We start from the raw sequence: 17910 nt of genomic DNA, 5'->3' as shown, positions 1-17910 counted from the left end.
CGGGAGAGATCATAATCACGAAAAAGGGGGTAAAAATTACAACAAAAAAAGTGGGGTATTCAGAAAGTATTCAGACCCCTTGACTATTTCCACGTGTATTTATTTTTAAATCCTCATCAATCTACACACAATACCCCATAATAACAAAGCGAAAACAGGTTTTTAGAAATGTATGCAAAAAAAATATAATACCAATACCTTATTTACATAAGTATTCAGACCCTTTGCTATGCGACTCGAAATTGAGCTCAGGTGCATCCTGTTTCCATTGATCATCCTTGAGATGTTTCTACAACTTGATTGGAGTCCACCTGTGGTAAGTTAAATTGATTGGACATGATTTGGAATCTGGGGAAGGGTACCAAAACAGCATTGAAGGTCCCCAAGAACACAGTGGCCTCCATCATTCTTAAATGGAAGAAGTTTGGAACCACCAAGACTCTTCCTAGAGCTGGCCGCCCGGCCAAACTGAGCAATCAGGGGAGAAGGGCCTTGGTCAGGGAGGTGACCAAGAACCCGATGGTCACTCTGACAGAGCGCCAGAGTTCCTCTGTGGAGATGGGAGAACCTTCGCCCGCTTGAAGTTTGCCAAAGGGCACCTAAAGGACTCTCAGACCATGAGAAACAAGATTCTCTGGTCTGATGAAACCAAGATTGAACTCTTTGGCCTGAATGCCAAGCGTCACGTCTGGAGGAAACCTGGCACCATCTCTACGGTGAAGCGTGGTGGTGGCAGCATCATGCTGTGGGGATGTTTTTCAGTGGCAGGGACTGGGAGACTAGGCCGGATCGAGGCAAAGATGAACGGAGCAAAGTACAGAGATCCTTGATGAAAACCTGCTCCAGAGCACTCAGGACCTCAGACTGGGGTGAAGGTTCACCTTCCAACAAGACAACGACCCTAGGCACACAGCCAAGACAACGCAGGAGTGGCTTCGGGACAAGTCTCTAAATGTCCTTGAGTGGCCCAGCCAGAACCAGGACTTGAACCCGATCGAACATCTCTGGAGAGACCTGAAAATAGCTGTGCAGCAACGCTCCCCATCCAACCTGACAAAGCTTGAGGATCTGCAGAGAGGAATGGGAGAAACTCCCCAAATACAGGTGTTCCAAGCTTGTAGCGTCATACCCAAGAAGACTCAAGGCTGTAATTGCTGCCAAAGGTGCTTCAACAAAGTACTGAGTAAAGGGTCTGAATGCTTATGTAAATATGATAGTTCCGTTTTCTATTTTTAATACATTTGCAAAAATGTCTAAAAAAACAGTTTTTGCTTTGTCATTATGGGGTATTGTGTCTAGATTGATGAGGGGGGAAAAAAACGATTTAATCCATTTTAGAATAAGGCTGTAATGTAACAAAATGTGGAAAGTCAAGGGGATGTAGCTCAGTTGGAAGAGCATGGCGTTTGCAACGCCAGGGTTGTGGGTTTGTTTCCCATGGGGGTGGCCAGTATGAAAAATAAAAAAACAATAATGTATGCACTCACTAACTGTAAGTCGCTCTGGATAAGAGCGTCTGCTAAATGACTTAAATGTAATGTACTTAAATGTAAGGGGGTGAATGCATTGTATAGGTCTTCTGTTTTCCTCTGCAATGCCCACAAGACTCATTAGAACAGAGTGGACAAGACCAGACATTAAATAAGACAATGATGAACTTCTTTTTTTACACACAAGTTTATACAGAAATTATTGCCTGATGATCTTCTGAACTTCCCAATACATTTCTGATGCATTTCAGTGACTTTAAACCATATTTCCTTCACAATGAAATATCATCAAAAGTACTGTCAGGCTGATTTATAGTAGACTGTCATAGCTCCAATTTTAAAAAGTAAACATTGGCATTAGATTACATCACTTTTCTAAAAAAGAAAAGTCTACAATTGTTTTTAAATATCAAAATGGGGTCGCGGCTCATAAGTTTGGGAACCCCTGGTCTAGCTTTTATTTTGGTGATTGTTTAGATTATTATTTAATAATATACAGGTCCATTTATCTTTTCAACATACGTTTATATCTGGTTTTGGTCGTTTTTTAAGTTTACACTGAAAGCGTATTTTCATATCTTCGTATTTGTTGTTGTTTTATAACACTGTTTGTACTTAGGCGAGCCGAAAAAAAACGGTGTGAAAACGGTGTAATTTAGGCCTACATCTTTTAAAAGTCTGTCTTTGGTTTCAGTAGCCTATAGAGTACCTGTCAGTTGACATGTTTCACTGAAAGCTGCCTGGCTCGGCTGACTGTCAGCTGAGGTGACAACAGAACACCGTTGTTTGTGTTGTCAGAATGTGTCCCCAGAATGTTAATCTGATAACTGTATTTGACGCACGCTGCATCGTTTCTTGGATGGCTGCCTTGTTTACATTCCTATAAATGAATAACCTAACTCATGGACGCCTTAGTTGACACTTCTGTGCACTCAAGACATTGCTGTTCTTTAAAAGAAACAACTTGAAACATTGCTGTAAACAATTATCCCAAATCTTTAACATTATTATTTTGTATTTGTTAGTGTGTATAATAATAATAATAATAATAACAACAGAGAGAGAGCATTAAAAGGGCAAGCTGTTAAATATGAAAGTCCACCCAAAAAGGCAATTTCTGTGATTTGTCTGAACTTGAACTGAAATTCTGTGACCATCTTTAGCTCTGAGATTCCAATCATGGAGGCCACACACACACACACGCACACACACACACACACACACACACACACACACACATATATATATATTACACACACACCCTGTCCTGGCCTCAGTCTGACCTCTGAGAAGGTCCATCTCGAGCTCACTGGACTGTATCAGGTGTGAGGTCGCACAAGGGTTCACTCTGTTTCTGTGTGTCTGTGTGTCAGGGAAAGTCACATGGTCCTAGTTGTTTCACAGCATTTACCACCATGCCTGTGTTATGTATGTGTTTTGTTCAAGCTTCCCCTATTGGCTGGTTTCTGTGTCACTCAAACACTGTTGTGCTGCCTTCCAGACGCCGTCAAATGAAGCTGACTGTGTGGAGGACATTCTGAGGGTAAGCACTTCTCAAATCTTTACTTACAGCTGGTATCAATCCTACAGAGTGGAGAGGTGGTGGTGGCTCAGTTTGCTAGTGTTTATTAACATCATGAAGAATGTTGGGTTGCTAAAGAGGGATCAGTCGCTGAGCACATGGCAGCTTTTCACATTCCTGTGTTAAATCCAACCCATGTTTACAGAACTAGCTAATATTCATTTAGGACCGAACGCCACTTAATGTGCTGTATGAATGAGTCATATGGGTCCTGCTGTGTACTGTAGTTAGTCCTCCTCTCTGGGTCCTGCTGTGTAGTGTAGTTAGTCCTCCTCTCTGGGTCCTGCTGTGTAGTGTAGTTAGTCCTCCTCTCTGGGTCCTGCTGTGTAGTGTAGTCAGTCCTCCTCTCTGGGTTTTAGTAGTTGACCTGCTTTAGTTTGTCCTCTCTGGGTTGACGCCCTTCTCTCTCCGCCTCTCTCCCTCCTTCAGGAAATGACCCACTCCTGGCCTCCTCTCCTGACTGCCATCCACACACCCAGCACAGTTGAGCCCTCCAAGTTCTCCTTCCCAGTCAAGGTGAGCCTGAAGGCCCTCTGTGTTCCCTGAGCTGCACAACCTACTGTAAAGACACACCATTGTATTCGCTTTAGGTATTCAACCTCAAAACACTTCAGGCAATGTGCTCTACTGTACTAGCAACTTAGAACCCCCAAAAAATATCCTCTTAGGCATGTTCCACGTAGTCACGGACAGCCATTCACAGTACCGACACCACATACATTAGTCATCCGTGTTGTTGTAGATTCTGAGGGGAAAGCATAACGCCTCACTTGTCGTGTGTGTGTTCACTGTGTGTTTCATGGCGTGTGTGTGTTCACTGTGTGTGTGTGTTTCATGGCCTGTGTGTGTTCACTGTGTGTGTTTCATGGCCTGTGTGTGTGTGTGTTTCATGGCGTGTGTGTTTTCACTGTGTGTGTTTGTCACTAAGGCTGGTTGCCTCTACTTTGTCCCCTCACAGGAAGCACAGCATGTCCCACCTGCATTTCCAGGACAAAGTAAGTCAATGTGGGGGATTGGGAGTCTGCACTCACTGGATATACCATATTACATCACGTTAATGTGGGGGATTGGGAGTCTACACTCACTGGATATACCATATTACATCACGTTAATGTGGGGGATTGGGAGTCTGCACTCACTGGATATACCATATTACATCACGTTAATGTGGGGGATTGGGAGTCTGCACTCACTGGATATACCATATTACATCACGTTAATGTGGGGGATTGGGAGTCTACACTCACTGGATATACCATATTACATCACGTTAATGTGGGGGATTGGGAGTCTGCACTCACTGGATATACAGTGGGGGTAAAAAGTATTTAGAGAAACTTTTGTTATTGACCAAATACTTATTTTCCACCATAATTTGCAAATAAATTCATAAAAAATCCTACAATGTGATTTTCTGGATATTTTTTCTCTCGATTTGTCTGTCATAGTTGACGTGTACCTATGATGAAAATTACAGGCCTCTCTCATCTTTTTAAGTGGGAGAACTTGGACAATTGGTGGCTGACTAAATACTTTTTTCCCCCCACTGTACCATATAACATGCATCAAGTTGAAAACACTCGCTCAGCAATGTACTTCTCAAAGCAAATTGCCCCATCTAGAACAAGGCTTTATTAGCTCATTGGCAGTTGATGGGGGTCTCTCTGTGCAGCCCTGTTTCCGTGGTTGTGCTGTAAATGCCAGCTGGGTGCCCTCTCACTCTCTCCTTCTCTCTTTCTTGCTTTCTCTCTCTGCATTTGTGTCTCTTGCTTTCCCTCTCCTTCCTTCCCTTTCACTCCTCTCTCTCAACCCACCACGACGACACTGGGGGTAAAACCTTCCCTTTGGTGTCAGCGTGTATTATCCTCTTCACAGAGGAGACTTTAAAACCCTCCCATGGCCTCTTAACATCAAAGCCACTGGAGAATGATCACTTCCTCCGCTGCTGTGGCGCTTTCTCTCTCGCTCTTTCTCTCTTTCTCTCTCGCTCTTTCTCTCTTTCTCTCTCGCTCTTTCTCTTTCTCTCTCGCTCTTTCTCTCTTTCTCTCTCGCTCGCTCTCTCTCTCCTCTCTCTCTCCTCTCTCTCTCTCGCTCTTTCTCTCTCTCTCTCATCTCTCTCTCTCTCTCTCCTCTCTATCTCCTCTCTCTCCTCTCTCGCTCTCTCGCTCTCTCGCTCTCTCTCTCTCTCCTCTCTCTCTCATCTCTCTCACTCTTTCTCTCTCCTCTCTCTCTCTCTCCTCTCTCTCGCTCTCGCTCTCTCGCTCTCTCTCGCTCCTCTCTCTCTCGCTCTCTACTCTCTCTCTCCTCTCTACTCTCTCTCTCCTCTCTGCTCTCTCTCTCTCTCCTCTCTGCTCTCCTCTCGCTCTCGCTCTCTCTCTCCTCTCTCTCCTCTCTCGCTCTCCTCTCTCTCGCTCTCTCGCTCTCTCGCTCTCTCTCCTCTCTCGCTCTCTCCTCTCTCGCTCTCTCGCTCTCTCCTCTCTCTCTCCTCTCTACTCTCTCTCTACTCTCTACTCTCTCTCTACTCTCTCTACTCTCTCTCTTCTCTCTCTCTCCCTCCTCCGCCGGACGCAGTCACAAACACTTCAACCTCTTGTCCCCCACAGGTAGAAAGTTGTTGATCACAGCCATGTTGTTCATCTCCCGTCTATTGATCTGGCCGGCCAAGGAAGAATAAACCGCTAGCTTCTCCTCTCAAATGAGTCCAGCTCTGACCCTTGATCCCCCGGGTCTCTCTTTAAAAGTTGTATTGACCTCGTATGCCTGAATCCCCTCCACTAAGCTCACTGATTGGTGACTGGCCGTGATGCTGTTTAGTGGTGTATCCTTTATTCTGTCTGCGTTTTAGTGATGACGTTTGGTGTTCTATCTTCTCTTCCCAGAACACTATGGATCACCTCCACTAGCCCAGTCCTCCACCATCTGTCAACAGAGCTCATGGTGAGTATACTTTCCTCTCACCCTGTGTCAAGTCCCCAACGAGGGGCCACACTGTGCCCCAGGCCCTGGCCTCCCCTTCGGGTTGAAAACGTTGCGGTGACCCCATGTAGTGTGTGTATAGATAGCCCCCTGCCCTCAGATTAGAGATTAAACCAGCGGATATACCACCCTGCCCTCAGATTAGAGGTTAAACCAGCAGATATACCACCCTGCCCTCAGATTAGAGGTTAGACCAGCAGATATACCACCCTGCCCTCAGATTAGAGGTTAAACCAGCAGATATACCACCCTGCTCTCAGATTAGAGGTTAAACCAGCAGATATACCACCCTGCCCTCAGATTAGAGGTTAAACCAGCAGATATACCACCCTGCCCTCAGATTAGAGGTTAAACCAGCAGATATAACACCCTGCCCTCAGATTAAAGTTTAAACCAGCAGATATACCACCCTGCCCTCAGATTAAAGGTTTCATCGGCAGGGACACATTGCAGGAGCATCTACTCACATGTGGGTGTGCCATTTGCATGAGTACCACAGACTCCCTTTCTCTTTTTACATGGCCACATGCAGAGCAGACCGAGCCTGCAGGGCCGGTGTCCCCAGACAGCCGTGTGTGTCCCCGTTTCTAATCTAAACACCTTTCTATGTGTTGTAGTAGAACACAGCCGGGAAATTCCGCCCCCGGCTCTTTAACGTCAGTGAGGACAGTCTAATTTGCATGGTGTTGAGAAGATGATGCTCTTTCATCACTATTTTTCCTTGTTCTATTTAATAACTGCTTTTGAGTAATACTGCCTTCCTCCTGGTGGTTGAAAGTGATTTTAATTCAAGCTGTTTAATTTAGTTTTAGTAAATGGCTTAGATTAGTCTAAATAGCACCAAAACCATTGAGGTGAGATGAAGTCCCCTTACGATATGACATACAAAAAACGCAATGTCATGCATGCACCTCACCTGTGTGTGATGGGGACCTCTGAAAGAAAGTGTCCCCCCCAGGTGACACCCCAACACCTGAGCCACCTGAGCACAGGAAGGAGTCTGGGGCTGCAGGCAGGGCTCAGGCTAATCGGCCCCGAGCGGACACAGCTTCTGTTGGGGTAGGCACCCACGGGACAGTCCTATTACAATAGACAGGTGGGGTGACGGTCCTATTTATAGCTACAGTACAGGTGGGGTGGAGGGTGAAAGAGCTCTACAGGATCCCCCTTCACTCACCTACACCTGAGACAGTCCTCTCACCTACACCTGAGACAGTCCTCTCACCTACACCTGAGACGGTCCTCTCACCGTCTGAGGACATTATAGCTCTACAGCTGTTAGGAGACTTCCTTAGTTCTCTCTTTGTGAACCAAAGGCCTCCTGGCTTCCTTTAACAAGGCCCTTTCAGAGTGTAGTAGAACAACAATAAAAAAAAGAAATACTTAGACGAGAGGAAAGCTTGTAAGGAAGAGTGAGTCTAACTCGAACACTATATCAAGGGTCTTCAAACTTTTCTTGCCCCGGCAAACCGGCAACCCAGGGACCCCTGTCATACGTTAGTAAAAAAATAAAATTAGAATCTCTTATCATCAGGTGAATGTTAATGGCAAGGAGAAGTAAAACATTTTTTTAATGAATAGTTAAATGAATTAGTAGATAGATTTTCATTATTTTGACCTCCCCACATTATAATTGGAAGTGGAACTGTGAACTCTAAAATAGCCTATTAGCTAGAGAGGTAACTCCAAACACATTTTCGCTAAGAGCAGCTGTTTAGCTGGTTAAACAGAGGTTAGCCATGTGTTGGCAAAACATTATGTCAAGTCAAGAACGATAACCAGCAGCCAGCAGATGCCACACTGGTAGCCTATTAGCAGGTGCTTTTTCAAAGCCTATGGCAGATACTCCAATGAGTGTCATTTGCTCAATATTAGGAGTTGAGAAATGAAGGTCACATCATTAGAAGATATTCTACACTTTTCTATTGTAGGTATGTTTTGTACTGAGTGTACAAAACATTAAGGACACCTGCTCTTTCCGTGACATAGACTGACCAGTTGAATCCAGGTGAAATCTGTGATCACTTGTTAAATCCACTTCAATCAGTGTAGATGAATGGGAGGAGACAGGTTAAAGAAGGATTTGAGACATATATTGTGTATGTGTGCCATTCAGAGGGTGAATGGGCAAGACACAAATATTTATGTCCTTTAAAAGGGGTATGTACGGGGCCTCCTGAGTGACGCAGTGGTCTAAGGCACTGCATCGCAGTGTTGCAGCGTCACTACAGCCTGGGGTTCGATCCCACAATCGGCTGTGACCGGGATTCCCATTGGGCGGCGCACAATTGGCCCAGCGTCGTCCGGGTGAGGGGAGGGTTTGGCCGGGGGGGCTTTACTTGGTTATGAGACAACCTGCGCATCACTACTCTCCGCTCACTCCTAGGGAGCCGCGGACCCCCGGTTGAATACCCCTGCTCTGTCTTTGCTTGACCAAAATATTTTGCTAGCTCATGGAATATGTGTCCCTCTCTTGTCAAATTGCAGCTACGCCACCTAGCCTAGCCTAGGCTATATTAATTTACTATGATTATAGAACAGCTATTTGTTGTGGCATAGTAGATTTGTAGTACTAGTTCCTCCTGCCTTGCCTGGTGAGAGGGGAGCTCCTTGCCTGGTGAGAGGGGAGCTCCTTGCCTGGTGAGAGGGGAGCTCCTTGCCTGGTGAGAGGGGAGCTCCTTGCCTGGTGAGAGGGGAGCTCCTTGCCTGGTGAGAGGGGAGCTCCTTGCCTGGTGAGAGGGGAGCTCCTTGCCTGGTGAGAGGGGAGCTCCTTGCCTGGTGAGAGGGGAGCTCCTTGCCTGGTGAGAGGGGAGCTCTTTGCCTGGTGAGAGGGGAGCTCCTTGCCTGGTGAGAGGGGAACTCCTTGCCTGGTGAGAGGGGAACTCCTTGCCTGGTGAGAGGGGAGCTCCTTGCCTGGTGAGAGGGGAGCTCCTTGCCTGGTGAGAGGGGAGCTCCTTGCCTGGTGAGAGGGGAGCTCCTTGCCTGGGGAGCATTGAGAGCACATCTGGTGGTGTTACAACAGGAGATGGCTCAGTGATCCTGGAGGCTCTGTGTATAGTTTGGAGGGGGTCCAGCTAGGGTGACATCATGTCCCGCAACCAAACAATCATGTCCTGCATTTTATCAACAAATTAAAACACCACTAATTTACAAAGGTAGATTTTCCCATATTTCAGTCAGACTTCCTATTTACCTGATGAGAATTGACTTCCGACCCTGTCTCTTTTGCAGTCATGTTGCGTTTATGACTAATATGTACAGTACCAGTCAAAAGTTTGGACACACCTACTCATTCCAGGGTTTTTCTTTATTTTTTACATTGTAGAATAATAGTGAAGACATCCACACTCTGAAATAACACACGGAATCATGTAGTAACCAAATAAGTGTTAAACAAATCAAAATATATTTTATATTTGAGATTCTTCAAATAGCCACCCTTTGCCTTCATGACAGCTTTTCACACTCTTGGCATTCTCTCAACCAGCTTCACCTGGAATGTTTTTCCAACAGTCTTGAAGGAGTTCCCACATATGCTGAGCACTTGTTGGCTGCTTTTCCTACATGCTGCCGTCTCTCATCCCAAACCATCTCAATTGGGTTGAGGTTGGGTGATTGTGGAGGCCAGGTCATCTGATGCAGCACACCATCACTGACCTTCTTGGTCAAATAGCCCATACACAGCCTGGAGGTGTGTTGGGTCATTGTCCTCTTAAAAAACAAATGATAGTCCCACTAAGCGCAAACCAGATGGGATGGCGTATTGCTGCAGAATGCTGTGGTAGCCATGCTGGTTAAGTGTGACAGGGTCACCAGCAAAGCACCCCCACACCATAACACCTCCTCCTCCATGCTTCACGATGGGAACAACACATGCAGAGATGGTTACTACATGATTCCATAGGTGTTATTTCATAGTTTTTGATGTCTTCACTAAAAATAAGGAAAAACCCTTGAATTAGTAGCTGTGTCTAAACTTTTGACTGGTAGTGTATATATCTCCTAAGGATGTGGTACTGGCCATGTCTAAAACATGTATTCATGTAGGCTACACTGTCCCGCAAAATCACCCCGTTGTCCCGCATTTACATTTACGTCATTTAGCAGACGCACTTATCCAGAGTGACTTACAAATTGGTGCATTCACCTTATAGCCAGTGGGATAACCACTTTACAATGTTTTTTTTTTTTTTTTTGGGGGGGGGGGTGGGTTGGGGTAAGGGGTGGGTAGAATGATTAATTTATCCTATCCCAGGTATTCCTTAAAGAGGTGGGGTTTCAAATGTGGTCACCCTACGTCCCGCTGGGGCCTTACCGTTAGTGTGTGTGTGATGGGAGCAGGGTAAGTAGGCCTCACCTCAGGGTTTGTGGCAGGGAAAAACGGCGACCGTATTGCGGTGAACGTATTACCACCACACCGGCAGTCATGAGTCCATGACCGCAGTAAAATTCCAGGTGACCGTTGTCTCAGTAATCTCCTCTTATTTACTCTGGACATGAGTTGGTAGTGCCCAGGTCCTAATGGCCTGGTACTCAGGGCTCTACTGTCCCTCTAACCATCAGGTCCTAATGGCCTGTTACTCAGGGCTCTATTGTCCCTCTAACCATCAGGTCCTAATGGCCTGGTACTCAGGGCTCTATTGTCCCTCTAACCATCAGGTCCTAATGGCCTGGTACTCAGGGCTCTATTGTCCCTCTAACCATCAGGTCCTAATGGCCTGGTACTCAGGGCTCTATTGTCCCTCTAACCATCAGGTCCTAATGGCCTGGTACTCAGGGCTCTACTGTCCCTCTAACCATCAGGTCCTAATGGCCTGTTACTCAGGGCTCTATTGTCCCTCTAACCATCAGGTCCTAATGGCCTGGTACTCAGGGCTCTATTGTCCCTCTAACCATCAGGTCCTAATGGCCTGGTACTCAGGGCTCTATTGTCCCTCTAACCATCAGGTCCTAATGGCCTGGTACTCAGGGCTCTATTGTCCCTCTAACCATCAGGTCCTAATGGCCTGGTACTCAGGGCTCTATTGTCCCTCTAACCATCAGGTCCTAATGGCCTGGTACTCAGGGCTCTATTGTCCCTCTAACCATCAGGTCCTAATGGCCTGGTACTCAGGGCTCTACTGTCCCTCTAACCATCAGGTCCTAATGGCCTGTTACTCAGGGCTCTATTGTCCCTCTAACCATCAGGTCCTAATGGCCTGGTACTCAGGGCTCTATTGTCCCTCTAACCATCAGGTCCTAATGGCCTGGTACTCAGGGCTCTATTGTCCCTCTAACCATCAGGTCCTAATGGCCTGGTACTCAGGGCTCTATTGTCCCTCTAACCATCAGGTCCTGATGGCCTGGTACTCAGGGCTCTATTGTCCCTCTAACCATCAGGTCCTAATGGCCTGGTACTCAGGGCTCTATTGTCCCTCTAACCATCAGGTCCTAATGGCCTGGTACTCAGGGCTCTATTGTCCCTCTAACCATCAGGTCCTAATGGCCTGGTACTCAGGGCTCTATTGTCCCTCTAACCATCAGGTCCTAATGGCCTGGTACTCAGGGCTCTATTGTCCCTCTAACCATCAGGTCCTAATGGCCTGGTACTCAGGGCTCTATTGTCCCTCTAACCACTCTGACATCAATGCAAATTTGTCTAAAATCACATCAAACACTTATCATCAAAACAGTATCATGCTTTTAAAACTCACTGTGATGATCAATTTGAAGAAAGATGTTCAACAACGGGCTGAAACTGAGTGGAAAAACATGGTCGTCGTGGATGTTGTTTCAAAGCCTAACACAATGAAATGGACAGCGCTTTCTAAGGTGGTGATTTTAATTAAAAACATCCATATGCATATTAGAGCTTATGCATATGCATAGGTCTATAATGAGCCCAAGCATAGCCTACCGCATATTACGAATGGCAGAAAAACATGTAAAAATACATATTTTTTTAACCGTATTTTATTATAATTAATTATAAATGATAATTTCTGCAATGGGACTTAATGGGTTGTGACACACTAAGATGTGTGATATTTGTGACATTTGACAAAGCCCCCTTTATATGGACCTGTCATGTAGTATTGTATATAGTATATGGACCTGTCATGTAGTATTGTATATAGTATATGGACCTGTCATGTAGTATTGTATATAGTATATGGACCTGTCATGTAGTATTGTATATAGTATATGGACCTGTCATGTAGTATTGTATATAGTATATGGACCTGTCATGTAGTATTGTATATAGTATATGGACCTGTCATGTAGTATTGTATATAGTATATGGACCTGTCATGTAGTATTGTATATAGTATATGGACCTGTCATGTAGTATTGTATATAGTATATGGACCTGTCATGTAGTATTGTATATAGTATATGGACCTGTCATGTAGTATTGTATATAGTATATGGACCTGTCATGTAGTATTGTATATAGTATATGGACCTGTCATGTAGTATTGTATATAGTATATGGACCTGTCATGTAGTATTGTATATAGTATATGGACCTGTCATGTAGTATTGTATATAGTATATGGACCTGTCATGTAGTATTGTATATAGTATATGGACCTGTCATGTAGTATTGTATATAGTATATGGACCTGTCATGTAGTATTGTATATAGTATATGGACCTGTCATGTAGTATTGTATATAGTATATGGACCTGTCATGTAGTATTGTATATAGTATATGGACCTGTCATGTAGTATTGTATATAGTATATGGACCTGTCATGTAGTATTGTATATAGTATATGGACCTGTCATGTAGTATTGTATATAGTATATGGACCTGTCATGTAGTATTGTATATAGTATATGGACCTGTCATGTAGTATTGTATATAGTATATGGACCTGTCATGTAGTATTGTATATAGTATATGGACCTGTCATGTAGTATTGTATATAGTATATGGACCTGTCATGTAGTATTGTATATAGTATATGGACCTGTCATGTAGTATTGTATATAGTATATGGACCTGTCATGTAGTATTGTATATAGTATATGGACCTGTCATGTAGTATTGTATATAGTATATGGACCTGTCATGTAGTATTGTATATAGTATATGGACCTGTCATGTAGTATTGTATATAGTATATGGACCTGTCATGTAGTATTGTATATAGTATATGGACCTGTCATGTAGTATTGTATATAGTATATGGACCTGTCATGTAGTATTGTATATAGTATATGGACCTGTCATGTAGTATTGTATATAGTATATGGACCTGTCATGTAGTATGTATATAGTATATGGACCTGTCATGTAGTATTGTATATAGTATATGGACCTGTCATGTAGTATTGTATATAGTATATGGACCTGTCATGTAGTATTGTATATAGTATATGGACCTGTCATGTAGTATTGTATATAGTATATGGACCTGTCATGTAGTATTGTATATAGTATATGGACCTGTCATGTAGTATTGTATATAGTATATGGACCTGTCATGTAGTATTGTATATAGTATATGGACCTGTCATGTAGTATTGTATATAGTATATGGACCTGTCATGTAGTATTGTATATAGTATATGGACCTGTCATGTAGTATTGTATATAGTATATGGACCTGTCATGTAGTATTGTATATAGTATATGGACCTGTCATGTAGTATTGTATATAGTATATGGACCTGTCATGTAGTATTGTATATAGTATATGGACCTGTCATGTAGTATTGTGTATAGTATATGGACCTGTCATGTAGTATGTATATAGTATATGGACCTGTCATGTAGTATTGTATATAGTATATGGACCTGTCATGTAGTATTGTATATAGTATATGGACCTGTCATGTAGTATTGTATATAGTATATGGACCTGTCATGTAGTATTGTATATAGTATATGGACCTGTCATGTAGTATTGTATATAGTATATGGACCTGTCATGTAGTATTGTATATAGTATATGGACCTGTCATGTAGTATTGTATATAGTATATGGACCTGTCATGTAGTATTGTATATAGTATATGGACCTGTCATGTAGTATTGTATATAGTATATGGACCTGTCATGTAGTATTGTATATAGTATATGGACCTGTCATGTAGTATTGTATATAATATATGGACCTGTCATGTAGTATTGTATATAGTATATGGACCTGTCATGTAGTATTGTATATAGTATATGGACCTGTCATGTAGTATTGTATATAGTATATGGACCTGTCATGTAGTATTGTATATAGTATATGGACCTGTCATGTAGTATTGTATATAGTATATGGACCTGTCATGTAGTATTGTATATAGTATATGGACCTGTCATGTAGTATTGTATATAGTATATGGACCTGTCATGTAGTATTGTATATAGTATATGGACCTGTCATGTAGTATTGTATATAGTATATGGACCTGTCATGTAGTATTGTATATAGTATATGGACCTGTCATGTAGTATTGTATATAGTATATGGACCTGTCATGTAGTATTGTATATAGTATATGGACCTGTCATGTAGTATTGTATATAGTATATGGACCTGTCATGTAGTATTGTATATAGTATATGGACCTGTCATGTAGTATTGTATATAGTATATGGACCTGTCATGTAGTATTGTATATAGTATATGGACCTGTCATGTAGTATTGTATATAGTATATGGACCTGTCATGTAGTATTGTATATAGTATATGGACCTGTCATGTAGTATTGTATATAGTATATGGACCTGTCATGTAGTATTGTATATAGTATATGGACCTGTCATGTAGTATTGTATATAGTATATGGACCTGTCATGTAGTATTGTATATAGTATATGGACCTGTCATGTAGTATTGTATATAGTATATGGACCTGTCATGTAGTATTGTATATAGTATATGGACCTGTCATGTAGTATTGTATATAGTATATGGACCTGTCATGTAGTATTGTATATAGTATATGGACCTGTCATGTAGTATTGTATATAGTATATGGACCTGTCATGTAGTATTGTATATAGTATATGGACCTGTCATGTAGTATTGTATATAGTATATGGACCTGTCATGTAGTATTGTATATAGTATATGGACCTGTCATGTAGTATTGTATATAGTATATGGACCTGTCATGTAGTATTGTATATAGTATATGGACCTGTCATGTAGTATTGTATATAGTATATGGACCTGTCATGTAGTATGTATATAGTATAATTAATCAATAAGGCACAAGATGCCCTGATATATCATATAGCCAGGAGAAATTGGCTATATGGTATTAAAAAAACTGTATTTTACCAGGTAAATTAGCTATATGGTATAAAAATAATGTATTTTACCAGGTAAATTAGCTATATGGTATTAAAAAAACTGTATTTTACCAGGTAAATTAGCTATATGGTATAAAAATAATGTATTTTACCAGGTAAATTAGCTATATGGTATTAAAAAAACTGTATTTTACCAGGTAAATTAGCTATATGGTATAAAAATAATGTATTTTACCAGGTAAATTAGCTATATGGTATTAAAAAAACTGTATTTTACCAGGTAAATTAGCTATATGGTATAAAAATAATGTATTTTACCAGGTAAATTAGCTATATGGTATAAAAATAATGTATTTTACCAGGTAAATTAGCTATATGGTATAAAAATAATGTATTTTACCAGGTAAATTAGCTATATGGTATAAAAATAATGTATTTTACCAGGTAAATTGGCTATATGGTATTAAAAAAACTGTATTTTACCAGGTAAATTAGCTATATGGTATAAAAATAATGTATTTTACCAGGTAAATTAGCTATATGGTATAAAAATAATGTATTTTACCAGGTAAATTGGCTATATGGTATTAAAAAAACTGTATTTTACCAGGTAAATTGGCTATATGGTATAAAAATAATGTATTTTACCAGGTAAATTAGCTATATGGTATAAAAATAATGTATTTTACCAGGTAAATTAGCTATATGGTATAAAAATAATGTATTTTACCAGGTAAATTAGCTATATGGTATAAAAATAATGTATTTTACCAGGTAAATTGGCTATATGGTATTAAAAAAACTGTATTTTACCAGGTAAATTAGCTATATGGTATAAAAATAATGTATTTTACCAGGTAAATTAGCTATATGGTATAAAAATAATGTATTTTACCAGGTAAATTGGCTATATGGTATTAAAAAAACTGTATTTTACCAGGTAAATTGGCTATATGGTATAAAAATAATGTATTTTACCAGGTAAATTAGCTATATGGTATAAAAATAATGTATTTTACCAGGTAAATTAGCTATATGGTATAAAAATAATGTATTTTACCAGGTAAATTGGCTATATGGTATTAAAAAAACTGTATTTTACCAGGTAAATTGGCTATATGGTATTAAAAAAAATGTATTTTACCAGGTAAATTGGCTATATGGTATTAAAAAAACTGTATTTTACCAGGTAAATTGGCTATATGGTATTAAAAAAAATGTATTTTACCAGGTAAATTGGCTATATGGTATTAAAAAAAAACGTATTTTACCAGGTAAATTGGCTATATGGTATTAAAGAAAATGTATTTTACCAGGTAAATTGGCTATATGGTATAAAAAAAACACGTTCTCGTTTACAGCGACGACCTGGGGAATAGTTACAGGGGAGAGGAGGGGGGATGAATGAGCCAATTGGAAGCTGGGGATGATTAGGTGGCCATGATGGTATGAGGGCCAGATTGGGAATTTAGCCAGGACACCGGGGTTAACACCCCTACTCTTACAATAAGTGCCATGGGATCTTTAGTGATCACAGAGAGTCAGGACACCCGTTTAACGTCCCATCTGAAAGACGACACCCTACACAGGGTGATTTAAGATGTCTTTGGTACATAATTGGCCTAGCCTATACTCCAAAAATTAAACACATTCTAGTAATCGCCTTTGAGTGTGGACTGTATTATTATGCATACTGGATGGGCTTGGTTACCTAATGCTACGCTCCAAACTTTCTTTCCATGAGTCTGATGGTTGAAAATATGATCACTTGATAAGAGAACAGGTGTGCAGCCTGAGGCAAGGAACAGAGCGCAATCTTTTTTTTTTCTTCGACTTTCTCAAATCATCAATAGCCTATAGTCGCATCCTGAAGCCCAGATATGTTTTGATTTCGAAGACAATCTAGGCTTTGTATCATTCACAACTAAAGTTGCCGAATAACTCTGAATCTCCAGCATTTAAGACCTGTTTCAAATGATCGCTTTTACGCTCAACATAGCCACTTCATATGCGCACTCGCTCCGGAATGGACTAGCCTACAGCCTATGGCATGGCACATAGCCAGTTATACAACGGGTGGGTCTAATCCTGAATGCTGATTTGGTTAAAACCACATTCCAGCCAGTGTCTATTCCTCAAATCACCACCGGCTAAATCTATGACGTTAAAATGCCTATTTACTCTGTTCCATCTGAATGCGCAATCTATTTGTTGTGATGGTGTATATTAAACTGATTTATTAGACATTTTTAAATGTAGAGGTTCCAAATATCAGCGGCCTGGAGATGCTAAACGTGTTTGTTAATTAACGGTCAATTACCGTGAGACCGCCAGTCATTTGCATGACAATAACCGGCTGGCAAAATGTCAGCCCTAATCTTAACTCACTACATTGCTTTTTAAACGGTATTGCTTTTTTTTTTTTTTTATCATGCTGTGTCCGGATATGAGACTTTCATTCTCTGCCCTACTCTCTCACCTGCTGCTCTGATTTAACCTGCGTCTGTCTCCGTGTTCTCTGGTTGCAAGTAACCCTACTTGGTCTCCGTCTCAGTACGGTTGTAACCCTGTTCTACGCTCTTTCTGGTCCCTCAGTACGGTTGTAACCCTGTTCTA

The 17910-nt window shown here is 41.5% G+C and overlaps 1 protein-coding gene across 2 annotated transcripts in view; it reads left to right on the top strand.

The window, feature by feature from the left end:
- The window catches only part of LOC311136564 (AF4/FMR2 family member 1-like), a 92594-nt gene that overhangs the window by 51050 nt on the left and 23634 nt on the right, over positions 1-17910 (top strand). For both annotated transcript variants that reach the window (XM_084170748.1, XM_084170747.1), the window contains exons 4-7: positions 2992-3033; positions 3502-3588; positions 4031-4067; positions 5952-6009. In XM_084170748.1, coding sequence (XP_084026874.1) covers positions 2992-3033; positions 3502-3588; positions 4031-4067; positions 5952-6009 — 224 coding nt within the window. The remainder of the gene's footprint in view (positions 1-2991; positions 3034-3501; positions 3589-4030; positions 4068-5951; positions 6010-17910) is intronic.

This window comes from Coregonus lavaretus (genome assembly GCF_964263955.1).
Source record: "Coregonus lavaretus genome assembly, chromosome: 10".
Lineage (NCBI taxonomy): Eukaryota > Metazoa > Chordata > Actinopteri > Salmoniformes > Salmonidae > Coregonus > Coregonus lavaretus.
This window is presented reverse-complemented; position numbering and strand designations above follow the sequence as displayed.